Here is a 16,111-nt window from a genome sequence, read left to right as displayed (position 1 = left end):
CAGTGCTAACAAGCAAACTGCATGTAACTTGCCTGCAGCTGACCTGCCCCAATGAAGGGCAGCTCCATTAAAAACCCAAGGATGGCAAGGCAGGCAGGCAGTACAGTGGTCAGCACTGCTGCTTCCCAGCTCCAGGGTCCTGGATTTGATTCCCAGCTCGGGTCACTTGTCTGGGTGGAGTTTGCACATTCTCCTCATGTCTGCGTGGGTTTGCTCCGGGTACTCTGGTTTCCTCCCACAGTCCAAAGATGTGCGGGTTAGGTTGATTGGCCATGCTAAGAAATTGCCCTTAATGTCCAGGGATGTGTAGGTTAGAGGGATTAGTGGGTATAATATGTAGGGATATGGGGGTAGGGCCTGGGTGGGATTGTGTTCTGTACAGACTTGATGGGCCGAAGGGCCGCTTTCTGCACTGTATGATTCTATGATCTGAACAGGAAAAATGACTACATGATCAGCCCCCGGATTTACTGAGGGCAACCCCACTGGGGAGGCTACTGGATGTGGCAGAAGCAAGTCAGGACCTGCAGCTGGTGATACAGGTGTACTGTCTCCTTTCGGAGGCAGAGCTGTCAGTGGCACACTGTTTCCAACATCTGTTCAAATGACACTCGTGCATGGAACTACTGGGGTCTCTGCCCCCTCATTCTCCTCTGAGCGAATGCCGGCAACCTCTGATGGTCGTCTCGCTCTACTCCTGCAAGTGGTAAGGCCTGGGCCTCCTGTGCCTGCAATTTTTTGTCTTTCTCCTCCTCTTCAACTCCAACAGCAACCAAAAGAACAGAAAGATCAATTGGTTGCATTGCAAAAGCTATCTGATCACTCCGAAGGTGGGGGGGGCGGGGAGGTGGGGGTGTTGTGTTTGGAGATGGAGAGGAACAATGTAGAGGTTAAGGAACACTGCTTGCCCCAGCCCATGAATAATCACTGTCCACACTGCCCATTCCACCACCCACATGCTCCCCAGAATCACAGAACCCCCATTTCCCCACCCACATGATCCCCAGGATCACGCTGAAAAGTTAAGAGACTGCAGCAGTGCAAATTTCAAGGGCTTTTTGCACATCCTTCAACTGGAAGAGTGCTGAGTGCAGTAGGACTCAGCAGCAACCAAAAGACTTGCGGTCAGTGCTGAGACCCAGGTCCATTCTGCAAATCAGACATCGGACACCCTGCTGAGCAACAGCCCCACATACACACTCGCAGACCCCACACCGAACTGAGAAAAAAATAGCCACAATGAAAGAACCCTGTAAGCAGCAGGGAGCCATCAGACTCTCGGCACTTACCTCCTGACTAAACCTCACTGATGGGGCATTGGAGTCGGACTTTTATGGAGCATGTCTGTTCCGCACTGATTCCAGGTAGGCGAACGCAGTGGTAAAGGGGGAAGTGCTGGTAAAGTTGGGCATGCAGCCCACTAAGTCAATTTAAATGCATGTAAATGAATTTAAATGGCTATCGCACTCATTTCAATCCCGATCCAGGCCATTTTCGGGCCTTGGTAAAATGCGAACCAGTGCGGTGGTGGGTGTGGATCGCAATACTTGCCTCGGCTTCATCAAGTTTACGAGCTCGAAAACGATGCAACCTGATGGTAAAATGGGCCCTAAGGAGTAATTTAGCACAGTAAAAGCGCCTAACCTGCATGTCTTTGGACTGTGGAAGGAAATCAGAGCATCTGGAGGAAACCCATGAAGAAGGTGAGAAAGTGCAAACTCCACATAGTCAATCGAACCCAGGTCAATTCGGGCACAGTGAGGCATTTATTTTCTATTGAACAGCCTGTTGTAATTTTCTTGATAGTATACTAAATAGCACTTTAAGGAGGAAGAAGGTCTTTAAAAACTTCCTTTTAAATTTCAGTGCAACAATCCCAAGACCAAAGAACCCAAGTTAAAAGCTGCTGTGAGAATTGTACCAGAGTGGAGTGATTACGATAATGAAATAAAGTTGTTATTAAAGCGAGTGGAGGAACAAAAAATGGAGAACTATATAAAGGCAAATTCACAGCCTCCAGGTAAGATATTGACCTTCTCAATTCTTGGACCCGATTCTCCCATTGCAACCCACAACCTTTCTAGCGGGTTCAGTCTGGAGAATCGCGTGTTGGCTATTACGTGGGATTTGCGCATGCGTTGGGAGCGCATGTGTGTCTTTCACAGCCGGAAAACAGTTGCAGTCGAGACCGCTCTGAAACTGGCAGGAAGAGAAATAAGTTATTTGAATCTTTTTTCAATGTATTTTAAATATATTTTGCATGTGATTATTGGACCTGGCAACTCCTGTGCCAGGCCTGATAGCATTTCCCACTCCGCTAGGAATGCTTCATTCCAGCAAGGTTCAGAATAGCTCCCTCCATCTGGGGAACGAGTGGGAGACCCCATCTAAATGAACAAGAGCAACTGAGGCCACCCAGAGGGTCGGGCGGCAGGGGAGGTTGCGCCCCCTGGGCATGGGCACCCTGGCAGTACTGTGGGTGGGTCTGCCAGGGTGCGGGGTGAGGAGGGGGTGGGGATCGCCACTGCTGGGGGTGTAGGCTGGAATCAGGGTGCACTGGCGGGGGAGGGGCTCAGGGCTGGCCCGGGAATTGTTGTGCGGTTCATGATGGGGCCGTGGAAGGGGGGCTGGAGAGGCAGCACTGCAGAAATCTCGAGCTGGCCAGCAAATGTGGAGACCTACAGATCTGAACCACTGCACATGCACAGAGACCCGGAGCTGTCAGACTCCGGAGCGAATAGGCTGTGGTAAAAATCAGCCTGTTTTAACCCTTATACGGTGGACAAATAACTTTGAGCAGACGTCTTATTAGTACAAACAATATTTATTTAAACCCACACAATCAATAATCACCCACCCGACCAACAATAAGTTATCTTACAGAAATGCTAGAATTCAAGTACAATACAAGACCTTGACTTAACTGTGTGTGACTGACAAATACCCAAACAGATACTGGCCTTTATCTGTGTGCTGGTCTTGGTAGTTGTCTGCGTAGTCTGGTCCTTTAGTCTGGTGTGGTCCCCTGGCTCTGATCTTCTCCCTTTCCTCCCTTCTCAGGTGTGGTGGCTCTCCGTTGTTGTAGCTTGTTCGTGGGGGTCCGAGAGAGAGAGAGATTCCTGGTTGTGCAGCATCCTTTATACCCCATTTGGCTTCACGCCCTTTTTTTGGCCATTGCCAATCAATCGATCAGGACTTGATCACCCTGATCGATAAGAGTCCAATCAGGTGCTACCACACCGATCTCTGGGTGTGTCCCTGGCGGCCATGCCTGTATGTGTGGTAGGCACATAGGCCACATACCTTCCTCCTAAATAAGGATTCACGGTGCCTTTACGTCTGGCACACAACCCAGTGTGATCAGAAAGTCTCTTTCATCCTGGAAATGGCCCATATCCTGTGTATTCACTCATCAGGGTTGCAGCCTGTTTGTCTCTGTCTTTAAACTGCAGCCTGTCGGTTTAGTTTCTTGCCCAGTTATCCCAGAGTGCTTTAGAAAACGCCATTTTAGCTGGCCTGTTTGGCTACAAGGCCCTGCCCCTCTGGGTTTTTAATGAGATGCATTAATGACCTCCACAATGCACAGAGTGGGGACGTTCAGGTCTGAAATTGCAATGAAAAAATAGTTGTGATCGAGAACCATTTTCCCACCAATTCAGCACTTTTGAGAGAATTGCCCCCCTTGTGTACATGGATCAGGAAATTTTTCATTATAAATTGTTGTAGTAAGCGATCAAACATCATGAAAGATTTTACAGCATTGTAGACTGCATTAATAAGATTTATTGGAGGGCTAAGGATGGGGAGAAAAAAGTAGAGGAAATGCAAGGTGGAGACTTGGCTCAGTGCCAAACATCAGCAAAGAAATCATGCAGCCATTATCATAGAATCCTACAGAGCAGAAGGAGGCTATTTAGTCAATAGCAACTGCATCGACCACAATCCTGGTCCTATCCCCATATCCCCCTGCATTTACCCAAGCTAGCCCCCTTGACACTAAGGGGCAATTTAGAATGGCCAATCCACTGAACCCACACATCTTTGCACTGTGGGAGGAGACCGGAGCACCCCAGGGAAACCCACACAGTGGCCCAACCTGGGAATCGAACCAGGGTCCAGGCACTGTGAAGCAGCATTGCTAACCACTGTACCACCGTGCCACCCCGATAACACAAAAGGAGAACATTTGTCTTACTGCACCCATGTAGAGCAATGCAGCCATTTCTATTACCCCATTCCATCCCTCCAAACCTGCCGAGTTTGTCAAGTTTATTTCTCTCAACTATCAATTTCCTTTTAAAATTTTTGATCATCTCCACTTTCATCACTCTCACAATCAGCAAATTCCTAGTTATTATCATATACCATACATAAAAGTTCTTCCTTACATCCTTCTTATATCTCTTGCCTAAAACCTGTGTTCCCCAGCTAATTGAAATACATTTTCTTTGTTAACTGGTCCCAGTCTGTTTTAATTCAGCAGGACACTGGTCTTAGTCTGTTTTAATTCAGCAGGACATTGATCTTGGACTGTTTCAATTTAGCCGGACTCTGGTCCCAGTCTGTTTGAATTCAGTAGAACCCTCGTTAAGTCTGTTTGAATTCAACAGGACACTGGTTCCTGTCCCCTTTAAGTCAGCAGGATACTGGGCATTATCTGTTTTATTTCAGCAGGAGCGTGGACCCAGTCTGTTTTATGTAGGCAAGACACTGTTCCCAGTCTGTTTTTATGCAGCAGGGCACTGATCCAATCAGTTTTAATTCAGCAGGACACTGATCCCAGTCTGTTTTTATGCAGCAGGACCCTGGTCTCAGTCTGTTTCAATTCAGCAGAATACTTGATCCAGTCTGTTTAAGTTCTGCAGGACACTGATCCCAACAGGAGACTTGTCCCAGTCTATTTTAATTGATCAGGAACTGACCCCAGTCTGTTTGAATTCAGCAGGATACTTGTCCTTGTCGGTTTTAATTCAGCAGGATATTTGTCTCAGTCTGTTTTATTTCAGCAGAATCGTGGTCTCAGTCTGTTTTAATTCAAGAGGATCCAATTATATGTTAAGTAAGCAGGACACTGATCCCAATTTGTTTTAATTCAGCAGACACTGGCTCCTGTCCCCTTTAATTTAACAGGACACTGGTCATTGTCTGTTTTAATTCAGCAAGGTGCTGGTCTCAGTCTGTTTTAATTCGTCTGCCCTGAGTGTGGGAAGGGATTCATTAATTCATTGAATTTGCTGAAACACCAGCAAGTTCACAAGTGATTGTGGAGATTGGATTCTGCTGTTATTTCTGCTGTTCATTACACCAAGGACTGAAACATGTTCATTCTGATGGTTTAGGTGGCACAGTTGGCTCTGCGGCCTCACAGGGCCAGGGATCCAGTTTGATTCTGGCCTCAGGTGATTGTGTGAAGTTTGCACATTTTCCCTATGTGACACAATGACTCTATGTCCGCATGGATTTCCTCCAGGCATCGCAGTTTCCGCCCACAGTCTAAAGATGCGCATGTTTGGTTGACTGGGGATGCTAAATTGCCCTTGAGGGATCCCAGTCTGTTTTAATGCAGCAGGACACTGGTCCCAGTTTGTTTTAATTCAGCGGGACACTGGTCCCAGCCTGTTTTTATTCAGCAGGACACTGGCCTCAGTCTGTTTTAATTCAATGGTGTGGATATGCCAGTGATGGACTGAGGTAAACACAGTAAGAAGTCTGACAACACCAGGTTTAAGTCCAACCGATTTATTTGATAGTAAACTCACAAGCTTTCGGGGTTTGTCCTTCATCAGGTGAATGGAGAGTTCTGGCCTCAGACAGAGTATATAAAGCACAGACAGTTTACAGATTACTGATTAGAATGCGAATCTTTACACCTAACCTGTTGTTCAAGTCTTAAAGTGGCCGACAATGTGAGTGGAAGGAACACTGATCACAGGTTAAAGAGATGTGTATTGTCTCCAGACAGTACAGTAAGTGAGGTTTTGCAAACCCAGGCAAATCACGGGGGTTACACTTAGCGTGACATGAACCCAAGATCCTTGTTGAGACCGTCCTCACGTGTGCGGAACTTGGCTATCAGTCTCTGTTCAGCAACTCAGCGCTGTCGTGTGTCGTGAAGGCCGCCTTGGAGAATGCTTACCTTGGAGAATTAGCTCAGCAGGACCGTGGACCCAATCTGTCTTATGTAAGCAGGACCCTGGTTCCAGTCTGTTTTAGTTCTGAAGGACACTGATCCCAGTCTGCTTTAATTCAGGAGGACACTGCGTCCTATCTCCTTTAATTCAGCAGACACTGGGTTCTGTCTCCTTTAATTCAGCAGGACACTGGTCATTATCTGTTTTATGTAGGCAGGACCCTGATTGCAGTCTGTTTTAATTCTGCAGGAGACTGATCCTAGTCTGAACATAGAACATAGAAAAACTACAGCACAAACAGACCCTTTTGGCCCGTAAGTTGTGCTGATGATATCCCTACCTACTAGCTTACCCATAACCCTCAATCCTATTAAGTCCCATGTACTCATCCAGAAATCTCTGAAAAGACCCTATCGAATTTGCCTCCACCACCACCGATGGCAGCCAATTCCACTCACTCACCACCCTCTGAGTGAAAAACTTACCCCTGATATCTCCACTGTACCTACTCCCCAGCACCTTAAAGTTGTGTCCTCTCGTAGCAACCATTCCAGCACTTGGAAAAAGCCTCTGAGAATCCACCCAATCTATACCTCTCAACATCTTATACACCCCTATCAGATCACTTCTCATCCTTCGTCTCTCCAAGGAGAAAAGACCGAGCTCCCTCAAACTATCCTCATAAGGCATGACACCCAATCCAGGCAACATCCTTGTGAATCTCCTCTGCACCCTTTCAATGGCTTCCACATCCTTCCTGTAATGTGGCGACCAGAACTGAGCACAGTACTCCAAGAGGGGTCTGACCAGGGTCTTATAAAGCTGCAGCATTATCTCCCGACTCCTAAACTCAATCCCTCGATTGATGAAGACCAGTACACCATACCCCTTCTTAACCACATCCTCTACCTGCGAGACCGATTTAAGAGTCCTATGGACCCAGACCCCTAGGTCCTTCTGATCTTCTACACTGCTAAGAGTCTTATCCTTGATATTATACTCCTTCATCCCATTTGACCTGCCAAAATGGACCACTATACATTTAACAGTGTTGAAGTCCATCTGCCACTTCTTCACCCAGCCTTGCGTGACATCTATGTCACGTTGCAACTTCTGACATCCCCCCAGACTATCCACAACACCACCAACCTTAGTGTCATCGGCAAACTTATTAACCCATCCCTCCACTTCCTCATCCAGGTCATTTATGAAAATTATAAACAGCAATGGTCCCAGAACAGATTCCTGGAGCACGCCACTGGTGACCGACCTCCATGCAGAGAAAGACCCATCTACAACCACTCTCTGCCTTCTGCAGACAAGCCAGTTCTGGATCCACAAGGCAACAGCCCCTTGGATCCCATGCCCTCTCACTTTCTCAAGAAGTCTTGCATGGGGGACCTTATTGAATGCCTTGCTGAAGTCCATATAAATCACATCTACCGCTCTTCCTTCGTCAATGTGTTTGTTCACATCTTCAAAAAAACTCAACCAGGCTCGTAAGGCACGATCTGCCTTTAACAAAGCCGTGCTGACTACTATTGAGCATAATAAACTTCTCTAAATGTTCATAAATCCTGTCCCTCAGAATCTTCTCCATCAACTTACCAACCACTGAGGTTAGACTCACCGGTCGGTAATTTCCTGGGCTATCCCTATTCCCTTTCTTGAATATAGGAACCACATTCGCAACCCTCCAGAACCTCTCCCGTCTCCATCGATGACACAAAAATCATTGCCAGAGGTTCTGCAATCTCTTTCCTGGCCTCCCACAGTAACCTGGGGTACATTCCATCCGGTCCCGGTGACTTATCTGTCTTGATGCTATTCAAAACTTCCAACACATCATCCTCTTTCTTAATGTCCACATATTCAATCTTTTCAAGCCTGCAGTACAACCACCCAGATCTTTTTCAACCGTGAATACTGAGGTAAAGTATTCATTAAGCACCTCTGCTATTTCTACTGGTTCTGTACAAACTTTCCCACCTTCACATTTTATAGTTCCTATTCCTTCACATCTCATCCTTTTACTCTTCATATATTTGTAGAACATCTTAGGGTTCTCCTTAATCTTACCTGCCAAGGCCTTCTCATGACCCCTTCTGGCTCTCGTAATTTCTGTTTTAATTCAGCATCACTCTGATCCCAGTCTGCTTTAATTTAGCAGGACGCTGGTCCCAGTCTGTTTTAATTTAGCAGGATGCTGACTAGAGTGCTACGAGGACTTGATGGTTTGAATTATAAGGAGACTGGGATCAATTTTTTCTGCACTTTTTCAACTTTGATAATATCCTTTCTATAACAGGTGACCAGAATTGTACACAGTATTCCAAGTGTGGCCTTACCAATGTCTTGTACATCTTCAACAAGACGTCCCAACTCCTGAATTCAATGTTCTGACTAAGGAAACCAAGCATGCCGAATGCTTTCTTCACCACCCTGCCCACTTGTGACTCCATTTTCAAGGAGCCATGAACATGTACCTCTAGATCTCTTTGCTCTGTAACTCTCTCCAACGCCCTACCATTAACTGAGTAGGTTCTGCTCTGGTTTGATCTACCAAAATGCATCATCTCTCATTTATTGTTTATTCATCTGTCATTCATTAGCCCACTGACCCAATTGATGAAAATGCTGTTGCAATCCAAGATAACCTTCGTCATTGGTGGCATAGTGGACAATCTTGGTGTCATCTGCAAACTTACTAACCATATCTCCTAAATTCTGATCCAAATCATTAATATAAATGACAAACAACAGTGCAACCAGCATCGATTCCTGAGGCACACTGCTGGTCACAGGCCTCCAGTTTGAAAAACACCCCTCCACAACCACCTTCTGTCTTCTGTCATCAAGCCAATTTTGTATCCAATTGGCTACCTCACCCTGGATGTCGCAAGATTTAACCTGTATCGACAACCTACCACGTGGACCTTGTCAAAAGCCTTGCTAAAGTGAGCATATTCATTGTTTGCTATTTAAAATATCTATCAGAATTTAGCATCATACCAGCATAATCAGTGTTGATCATTCAATTATTAGAAAGCTCCTTGATTAATAAGGGGATCAGGGGTTAAGGGGAAAAGGCAAGAGAATGGGGATGAGAAAAATATCAGCCATGATTGAATGACAGGGCAGACTTGATGGGCTGAGTGGCCTAATTCTGCTCCTAAGTCTCATGGTCTTATGATCACTGGTCAATTTGATCATTTAGCTGGTCTCTACTATAATTTCTGAAGGAAATTTTCAAAAACAATAGTTTGATAATGCTATATATAATCCATACTTTGCAACATTCAAAAGAAAAAGGGCAGTGCAGTTGACGTTGTCTGCATGGATTTTGCACAGTAAAAAGTCTGACAGCACCAGGTTTTAGTCCAACCGATTTATTTGATAGTAAACTCACTAGCTTTTGAGGGGTTTCCCTCTTCGTCAGGTGAATGGAGAGTTCTGGCCTCAAACAGAGCATATAAAGCACAGACAGTTCAGAGATTACTGATTAGAATGCGAATCTTTACACCTAACCTGCTGTTCAAGTCCTAAAGTGGCCGACAATGTGTGTGGAAGGAGCACTGATCACAGGTTAAAGAGATGTGTATTGTCTCCAGACAGTACAGTAAGTGAGGTTTTGCAAACCCAGGCAAGTCACGGGGGTTACAGATAGTGCGACATGAACCCGAGATAGCCAAGTTCCGCACACATGAGGACAGTCTCAACAGGGATCTTGGGTTTATGTCGCATTATCTGTAACCCCCGTGACTTGCCTGGGTTTGTAAAACCTCACTTACTGTACTGTCTGGAGACAATACACATCTCTTTAACCTGTGATCAGTGCTCCTTCCACACACATTGTCAGCTACTTTAGGACTTTTACAGCAGGTTAGGTGTAAAGATACGAATTCTAATCAGTAATCTGTAAACTGTCTGTGCTTTATATGCTCTGTCTGAGGCCAGAACTCTCCATTCACCTGACGAAGAGGGAAACCCCTCGAAAGCTAGTGAGTTTACTATCAAATAAATCGGTTGGACTAAAACCTAGTGTTGTCAGACTTTTTACTGTGTTTACCCCAGTCCAACACCGGCATATCCACATCATGCATGGATTTTAGCAGGCCAAAGGGATATGGGCAATTGGGACTAGCTTAAAAACTGGGCAGTGTGGACAAGTTGGGTCAAAGGGCGTGTTTCCATGCTGTAAATCTCTATAATGTTTTAAAGTTGAAAATATCAGGCCTTATTTTAGGGCCATGATGAAGGTTAGGATGCATCTGCTGAAGAAATATTCAATGTAATATTTCTTATTTTCCAGTTCCTAAGCGTGATGAACTCTAGCATCTGTGAAACGAACATCCTACATTGCACACTGAATGGGTAACAACTACAATTATAGTAAAAAGATATCATTTGTAACCTTTACTGATGTGTCAAACTTGAGAACTTTATATACGTTTTACATGCATTTGTTATGGCAATAATGTGTGGAAGTTGATGGATATATCATGAACCTTAGGTGGACACCACAAAGATTCCTATGATATTTAATTGTTTATTGTAAATTGGAAACATTTTGCCATGAAATTCATATTTCTGGTTGTTAATATGAGATCATAGTCAAAATTGAAAGCAGATAAGACTGTTTCCAAAAAATAATTATCAGAATAATGTTTGTTAATTTACATACTTGAATTCAAATTGGTCTCATTGTTAGGTGTTTAGTACCATTGTTTAAGAAGTATACCTAATTCATAACAGCAGTTCTTTGTTAAGAAAATATTTTCCATTATTTGCAATATCAAATAATATGGCTTGCTTTCAACTTTGAAGTTACTCCTTCCTATTCATCTAAAATTTTGACTCTGAACTCAACTATTTTGTGGTTTGTTTTTTTTTAATCACGTCTATCTTTTGAATAATCATGATTTACATACAACAGCAGTATGAAGTAATGAAGTGATCAAATGGTGGTGTTGTACTAGAGTCAGAGGCTTACAGCATGGAAACAGGCCCTTCGGCCCAACTTGTCCATGCCACTCTTTTTTTAAAGCCCTCAGCGAGTCCCAATTGCCACATTTGGCCCCTATCCCTCTATATCTATCTTACCCATGTAACTATCTAAACGCTTTTTAAAAGTTAAAAAGCCTCTACTACTACCTCTGGCAGCTTGTTCCAGACACTCACCACCCTCTGTGTGAAAAACTTGCTCGTCTGGATACTTTTCTTTCTCTCCCCTCTCACCATATACTTGTGCCCTCTAGTTTTAGACTCCTCTACCTTTGGGAAAAGATATTGACTTTCTAGCTGGTTTATGCCCCTCATTATTTTATAGACCTCTATAAGACCACCCCTCAGCCTTATATGCTCCAGAGAAAAAAGTCCCAGTCTATCAAGCCTCTCCTTATAACTCAAACCATCAAGTCCCAGTAGCATCATAGTCAATCTCTTCTGCACTCTTTCTAGTGTAATAATACCCTTTCTATTAATAGGGTGACCAGAACTGTGTACAGTATTCCAAGCGTGGCCTTACCAATGTCTTGTACAACTTCAACAAGACATCCCAACTCCTGTATTCAGTATTCTGACCAATGAAACCAAGCATGCTGAATGCCTTTTTCACCACTCTGTCCACCTGTGACTCCACTTTCAAAGAGCTATGAACCTCTACCCCTAGATCTCTTTGTTCTGTAACTCTCCCCAATGCCCTACCATTAACTGAGTAAGTCCTGCCCTGGTTCAATCTACCAAAATGCAATCACCTTGCATTTATCTAAATTAAACTGTATCTGCCATTCGTCAGCCCACCGGCCCAATTGATCAAGATCCCATTGCAATTGGAGATAACCTTCTTCACTCTTCACTATGCCACCAATCTTCGTGTCGTCTGCAAACTTACTAAACCATGCCTCCTATATTCTCATCCAAATCATTAACAGTGCAGCCAGCACTGATCCCTGAGGCACATCCCTGGTCACACAGGTCTCCAGTTTGAAAAACAACCTTCTACAACCACCCTCTGGCTTCTGTCATCAAGCCTGTTTTGTATCCATCTAGGTACCTCACCCTGGATCCGATGAGATTTAACCTTATGCAACACATTTCCATGCAGTACCTTGCTAAAGTGCATGTAGACAACACCAACTGCACTGCCCTCATTGACCTTCTTGGTTACCCTTTCAAAAAACTCAATCAAATTTGAGTGACATGATTTTCCACTCACAAGCCATGCTGACTGTTGCTAATCAGTCCTTGCATCTCTAAATGCCTGTAGATCCAGTCTCTCAAAATACCTTCCAACAGCTTACAGCTCACCAGCCTGTAGTTCCCAGGCTTTTCTCTGCAGCCCTTTTTAAACAAAGGCACAACATTTGTTTAATGGATGCACAGTAGCACAATGGTTAGCACTGCTGCTTCACAGCTCTAGGAACCTGGGTTGGATTCCTAGCTTGGGTCACTGTCTGTGTGGAGTTTGCACATTCTCCTCATGTCTGCGTGGGTTTCCTCTGGGTTCTCCAGTTTCCTCTCTCAGTCCAAAGATGTGCGGGTTAGGTTGATTGGCCATGCTAAATTGCCCCTTAGTGTCCTGAGATGTGTAGGTTAGAGGCATTAGCGGGTAAATATGTAGGGATACGGGGGTGTTGGGCCTGGCTGGGATTGTGGTCGGTGCAGACTCGATGGGCCAAATGACCTCTTTTTGCACTGTAGGGTTTCTATGATTTGCCACTCTCCAGTCTTCAGGCATCTCACCTGTGACCATTGATGATTCAAATATCTCTGCTAGGAGACCTGCAATTTCCTCCCTAACCTCTCATAATTTCTTGGGATACACTTCATCAGGTCCTGGGAATTTATTTACCTTGATGCGCTTTAAGATTTCCAGCACCTCCTTCCCTGTAATATGTACACTCCTCAAGACATCACTATTTATTCCCTAACATCCATGCTTTTCACAACAGTAAATACTAATAATAAATATTCATTTAGGATCTCGCCCATCTCTGGATCCGCACGTAGATGGCCTTGTTGATCCTTAAGAGGCCCTACACTCTCCCGAATTACTCTTTTGGCCTTTATGTATTTGTAGAAGCTGTTTGGATTCTCCTGTGCCTTATCTGCCAAAGCAATCTCATGTCCCCTTTTTGGCCTCCTGATTTCTCACTTAAGTCTACTCCTACACTTCCTATACGCTTCAGGAGATTCACTTGATCCCAGTTGCCTACGCATGTCATATGCCTCCTTCTTCTTTTTGACCAGGGTCTCAATATCCTGAGTCATGCAGGTTCCTTACTTCGACCAGCCTTGCCCTTCACTAAGAGAAATGTGCTTACCCTGAACCCTGGTTAACACAATTTTGAAAGCATCCCACTTACCAGATGTCCCTAAGCCTTCCAACACACGCTCCCCCAATCAACTTTTGAAAGTTTCTGCCTGATACCATCAAAATTGGCTTTTTCCCAATTCAGAATTTTAACTTTTGGGCCTGACCTATCATTCTCCATAGCTTTCTTAAAACTAATAGAATTATGATTACTGGTCCCAAAGTGACCCCTCACTAATACTTCTGTCACTTGCCCTTCCTTATTTCCCAAGAGGAGGTCAAGTTTTGCCTCTTCTCTAGTTGGGCCATCCACATACAGAAATGAGAAATTCCGCCTGAATACACTCAAATTTCTCTCCCCATTCTCTCTAATACTATTGCTGTCCCAGTCAATGTTGCAAAAGTTAAAATCCCCTACTATCACCACCCTATTTTTCTTGCAGCTGCCTGTAATCTCCTTAAATATTTTCTCCTCAATTTCCCGCTAACTATTTAGGGGCCTAGAGTCCAACCCTAACAAAGTGATTTCTCCTTTCTTATTTCTCAGTTCTACCCATCTAGACTCAGTAGCTGAACCCTTAGATATACCTCCTCTCAGTACTGCCGTGATGTTTTCCCTAATCAAAAGTGCAACTCCCCCCACCCCGTCTTACCTCCTGTTCTATTTTTCCTGTAACATCTGTGTCCTGGAACATTGAGCTGTCTGTCCTGTCCCTCCCTTAGCCATGTTTCAGTAATTGCTATAATATCCCAGTCCCATATACCCATCCACTACTCAGATATGTATCAACCTTTTATATAATGTGTCTTAAATATTGGAGCATTTAGAATTGGTACATAAAAAGTCCTTTCTTGCTCTTATTTCACTAATTTGTAAACTTGAAATGTTAGTACTATCAAAGCTCCCTGTTTTCAATGCTTTTCTTCCAGTATCATCCCAAGGCTTACTATTTATGTGACACATTTTAATGAATTAACAGTTAATGGATTGATTTAACACTAACAGCAGTAGACAAAATCAAGATTTATGCCTAAATTATTATATATATTAACAAGTTTATTTGTCTCAGGTAATTGTGGAAATGTGTCTCATGAAAATATACACCAGTCATATTCTTGGGGCATTTCCACCTCATCACCATAAAACTCTATTTACCCACATAATCAAAAGTTACAGTGATGGAGTAGGGACAGCCTTGACTGTTCCATTTCCATTTCATCTCCATTTATTTTTTTAATATTCATTTGTGTATTTTTTTAATACTCATTTTCAAAAAGTAACAAAATATTTGTGAAGAGCTTTTTAAACAATATCATTTCATCTTCGTAGGCTGACAACACAAAAGTGGTTTAAAAAGTCCAGAAAATCTTTTAAATATAAATATATAGAATCGTAGAATCCCTACACTGCAGAAGGAGGCCATTCGACCCATCATGTCTGCACCAACATCAATCCCACTAAGGCCCTTTCCTTGTAACCCCATATATTTACCCCACTAATCCTTCTACCTTTTGCATCCTGGAACACTAAGGGAAAGTTAGCATGGTCAGTCAACCTAACCAGCACACCTTTGGACTGTGGGAGGAAACTGGAGCACCCGGAGGAAATCCACGCTGACATGAGGAGAATGTGTAACCTCCACAGAGACACTGAGCCAAGCTGGGAATAAAGAACAAAGAACAACACAGCACAGGAAACTGGCCCTTTGGCCCTAGAAGCCCTCACTGCCATTTTAACATTCTTCTACCTATGACCTTTGTCTACGCCTATTGGACTCCACATAGAACCTATAGAACTCAGGTCCCTGGAGCTGTGAGGCAGCAGTTCTAACTGTGCCATCATGCTGCCACCATGCCACCCCAAAAATACTTTGAAGAATAATTAATCTGCGGAAGTAAGTTTAGGGCATCTCTTGATATAATATATATAATCTCTTGATTCTTCAGCTGTTCATTCTCAATTAAAAACCATTGTTGTAATTTGTCCTGAGATTCACTTTGTTCTATTCTAATGTCCTGCCTCTGACTGTTCATTCTCACAATAAAATGCAGCATTGTAATCATGAGTCAAATTAAACAGGAATAATAATTGTTTTGTTATTAGGAAACAAATGTACAAATTAATTATTTGTAATACTTGAACAAACCTGACGAAAGTTTTGTCTCTCATTGTCAGCTAATTTAACTTTTTAAAATGTTATTGGTCTTACATTAAAGCTTTTTACTGCAACTTCATGAACATGTGCTTTCAGCAAACTAAATAAATTGTTTTCTGCTCACTATGATATTTGTTTATTTCTCATTATGAAAAATAACTTTTGAATGTTTTCACTACATTCTGTTCATTCTTTCCAAGATATTTTCCATGGAAACAGAACAGTTGTGACTAACCATGTATTTGTATTTTGACATCACAAACAGGACATTCCTATTTCATGGAAAATGGTGTATAACGGAAAACGGTATTAAGAAAAAAAAAGTTTATTAATGTCACAAGTAGGCTTACATTAACACTGCAACAGAATTACTGTGGAAATCCCATTGTCGCCTCACTCCGGCACCCTGTTCAAGATTACCTACCCCTTTATTAAAAACTATATATTGTATATATTAGAAAATAACATCCATAATTCCTCAGTGGGTATTGTCTATTTAAAAGGTGTGA

General features: G+C 43.4%; 1 protein-coding gene across 1 annotated transcript in view; it reads left to right on the top strand.

The window, feature by feature from the left end:
• The window catches only part of uggt2 (UDP-glucose glycoprotein glucosyltransferase 2), a 373,478-nt gene extending 357,784 nt beyond the window's left edge, over nt 1-15,694 (top strand). Inside the window, exons 39-40 of the mRNA XM_080198156.1 lie at nt 1,867-2,020; nt 10,444-15,694. Coding sequence (XP_080054282.1) covers nt 1,867-2,020; nt 10,444-10,466 — 177 coding nt within the window. The 3' untranslated portion in view covers nt 10,467-15,694. The remainder of the gene's footprint in view (nt 1-1,866; nt 2,021-10,443) is intronic.
• The last annotated feature ends 417 nt before the right edge of the window (nt 15,695-16,111 follow it).

This window comes from Carcharhinus amblyrhynchos, chromosome 10 (genome assembly GCF_965287045.1).
Source record: "Carcharhinus amblyrhynchos chromosome 10, sCarAmb.v2.hapA, whole genome shotgun sequence".
Lineage (NCBI taxonomy): Eukaryota > Metazoa > Chordata > Chondrichthyes > Carcharhiniformes > Carcharhinidae > Carcharhinus > Carcharhinus amblyrhynchos.
Note: the sequence above shows the minus strand (reverse complement) of the source record. Positions and strands in the feature narration are given on the sequence as shown.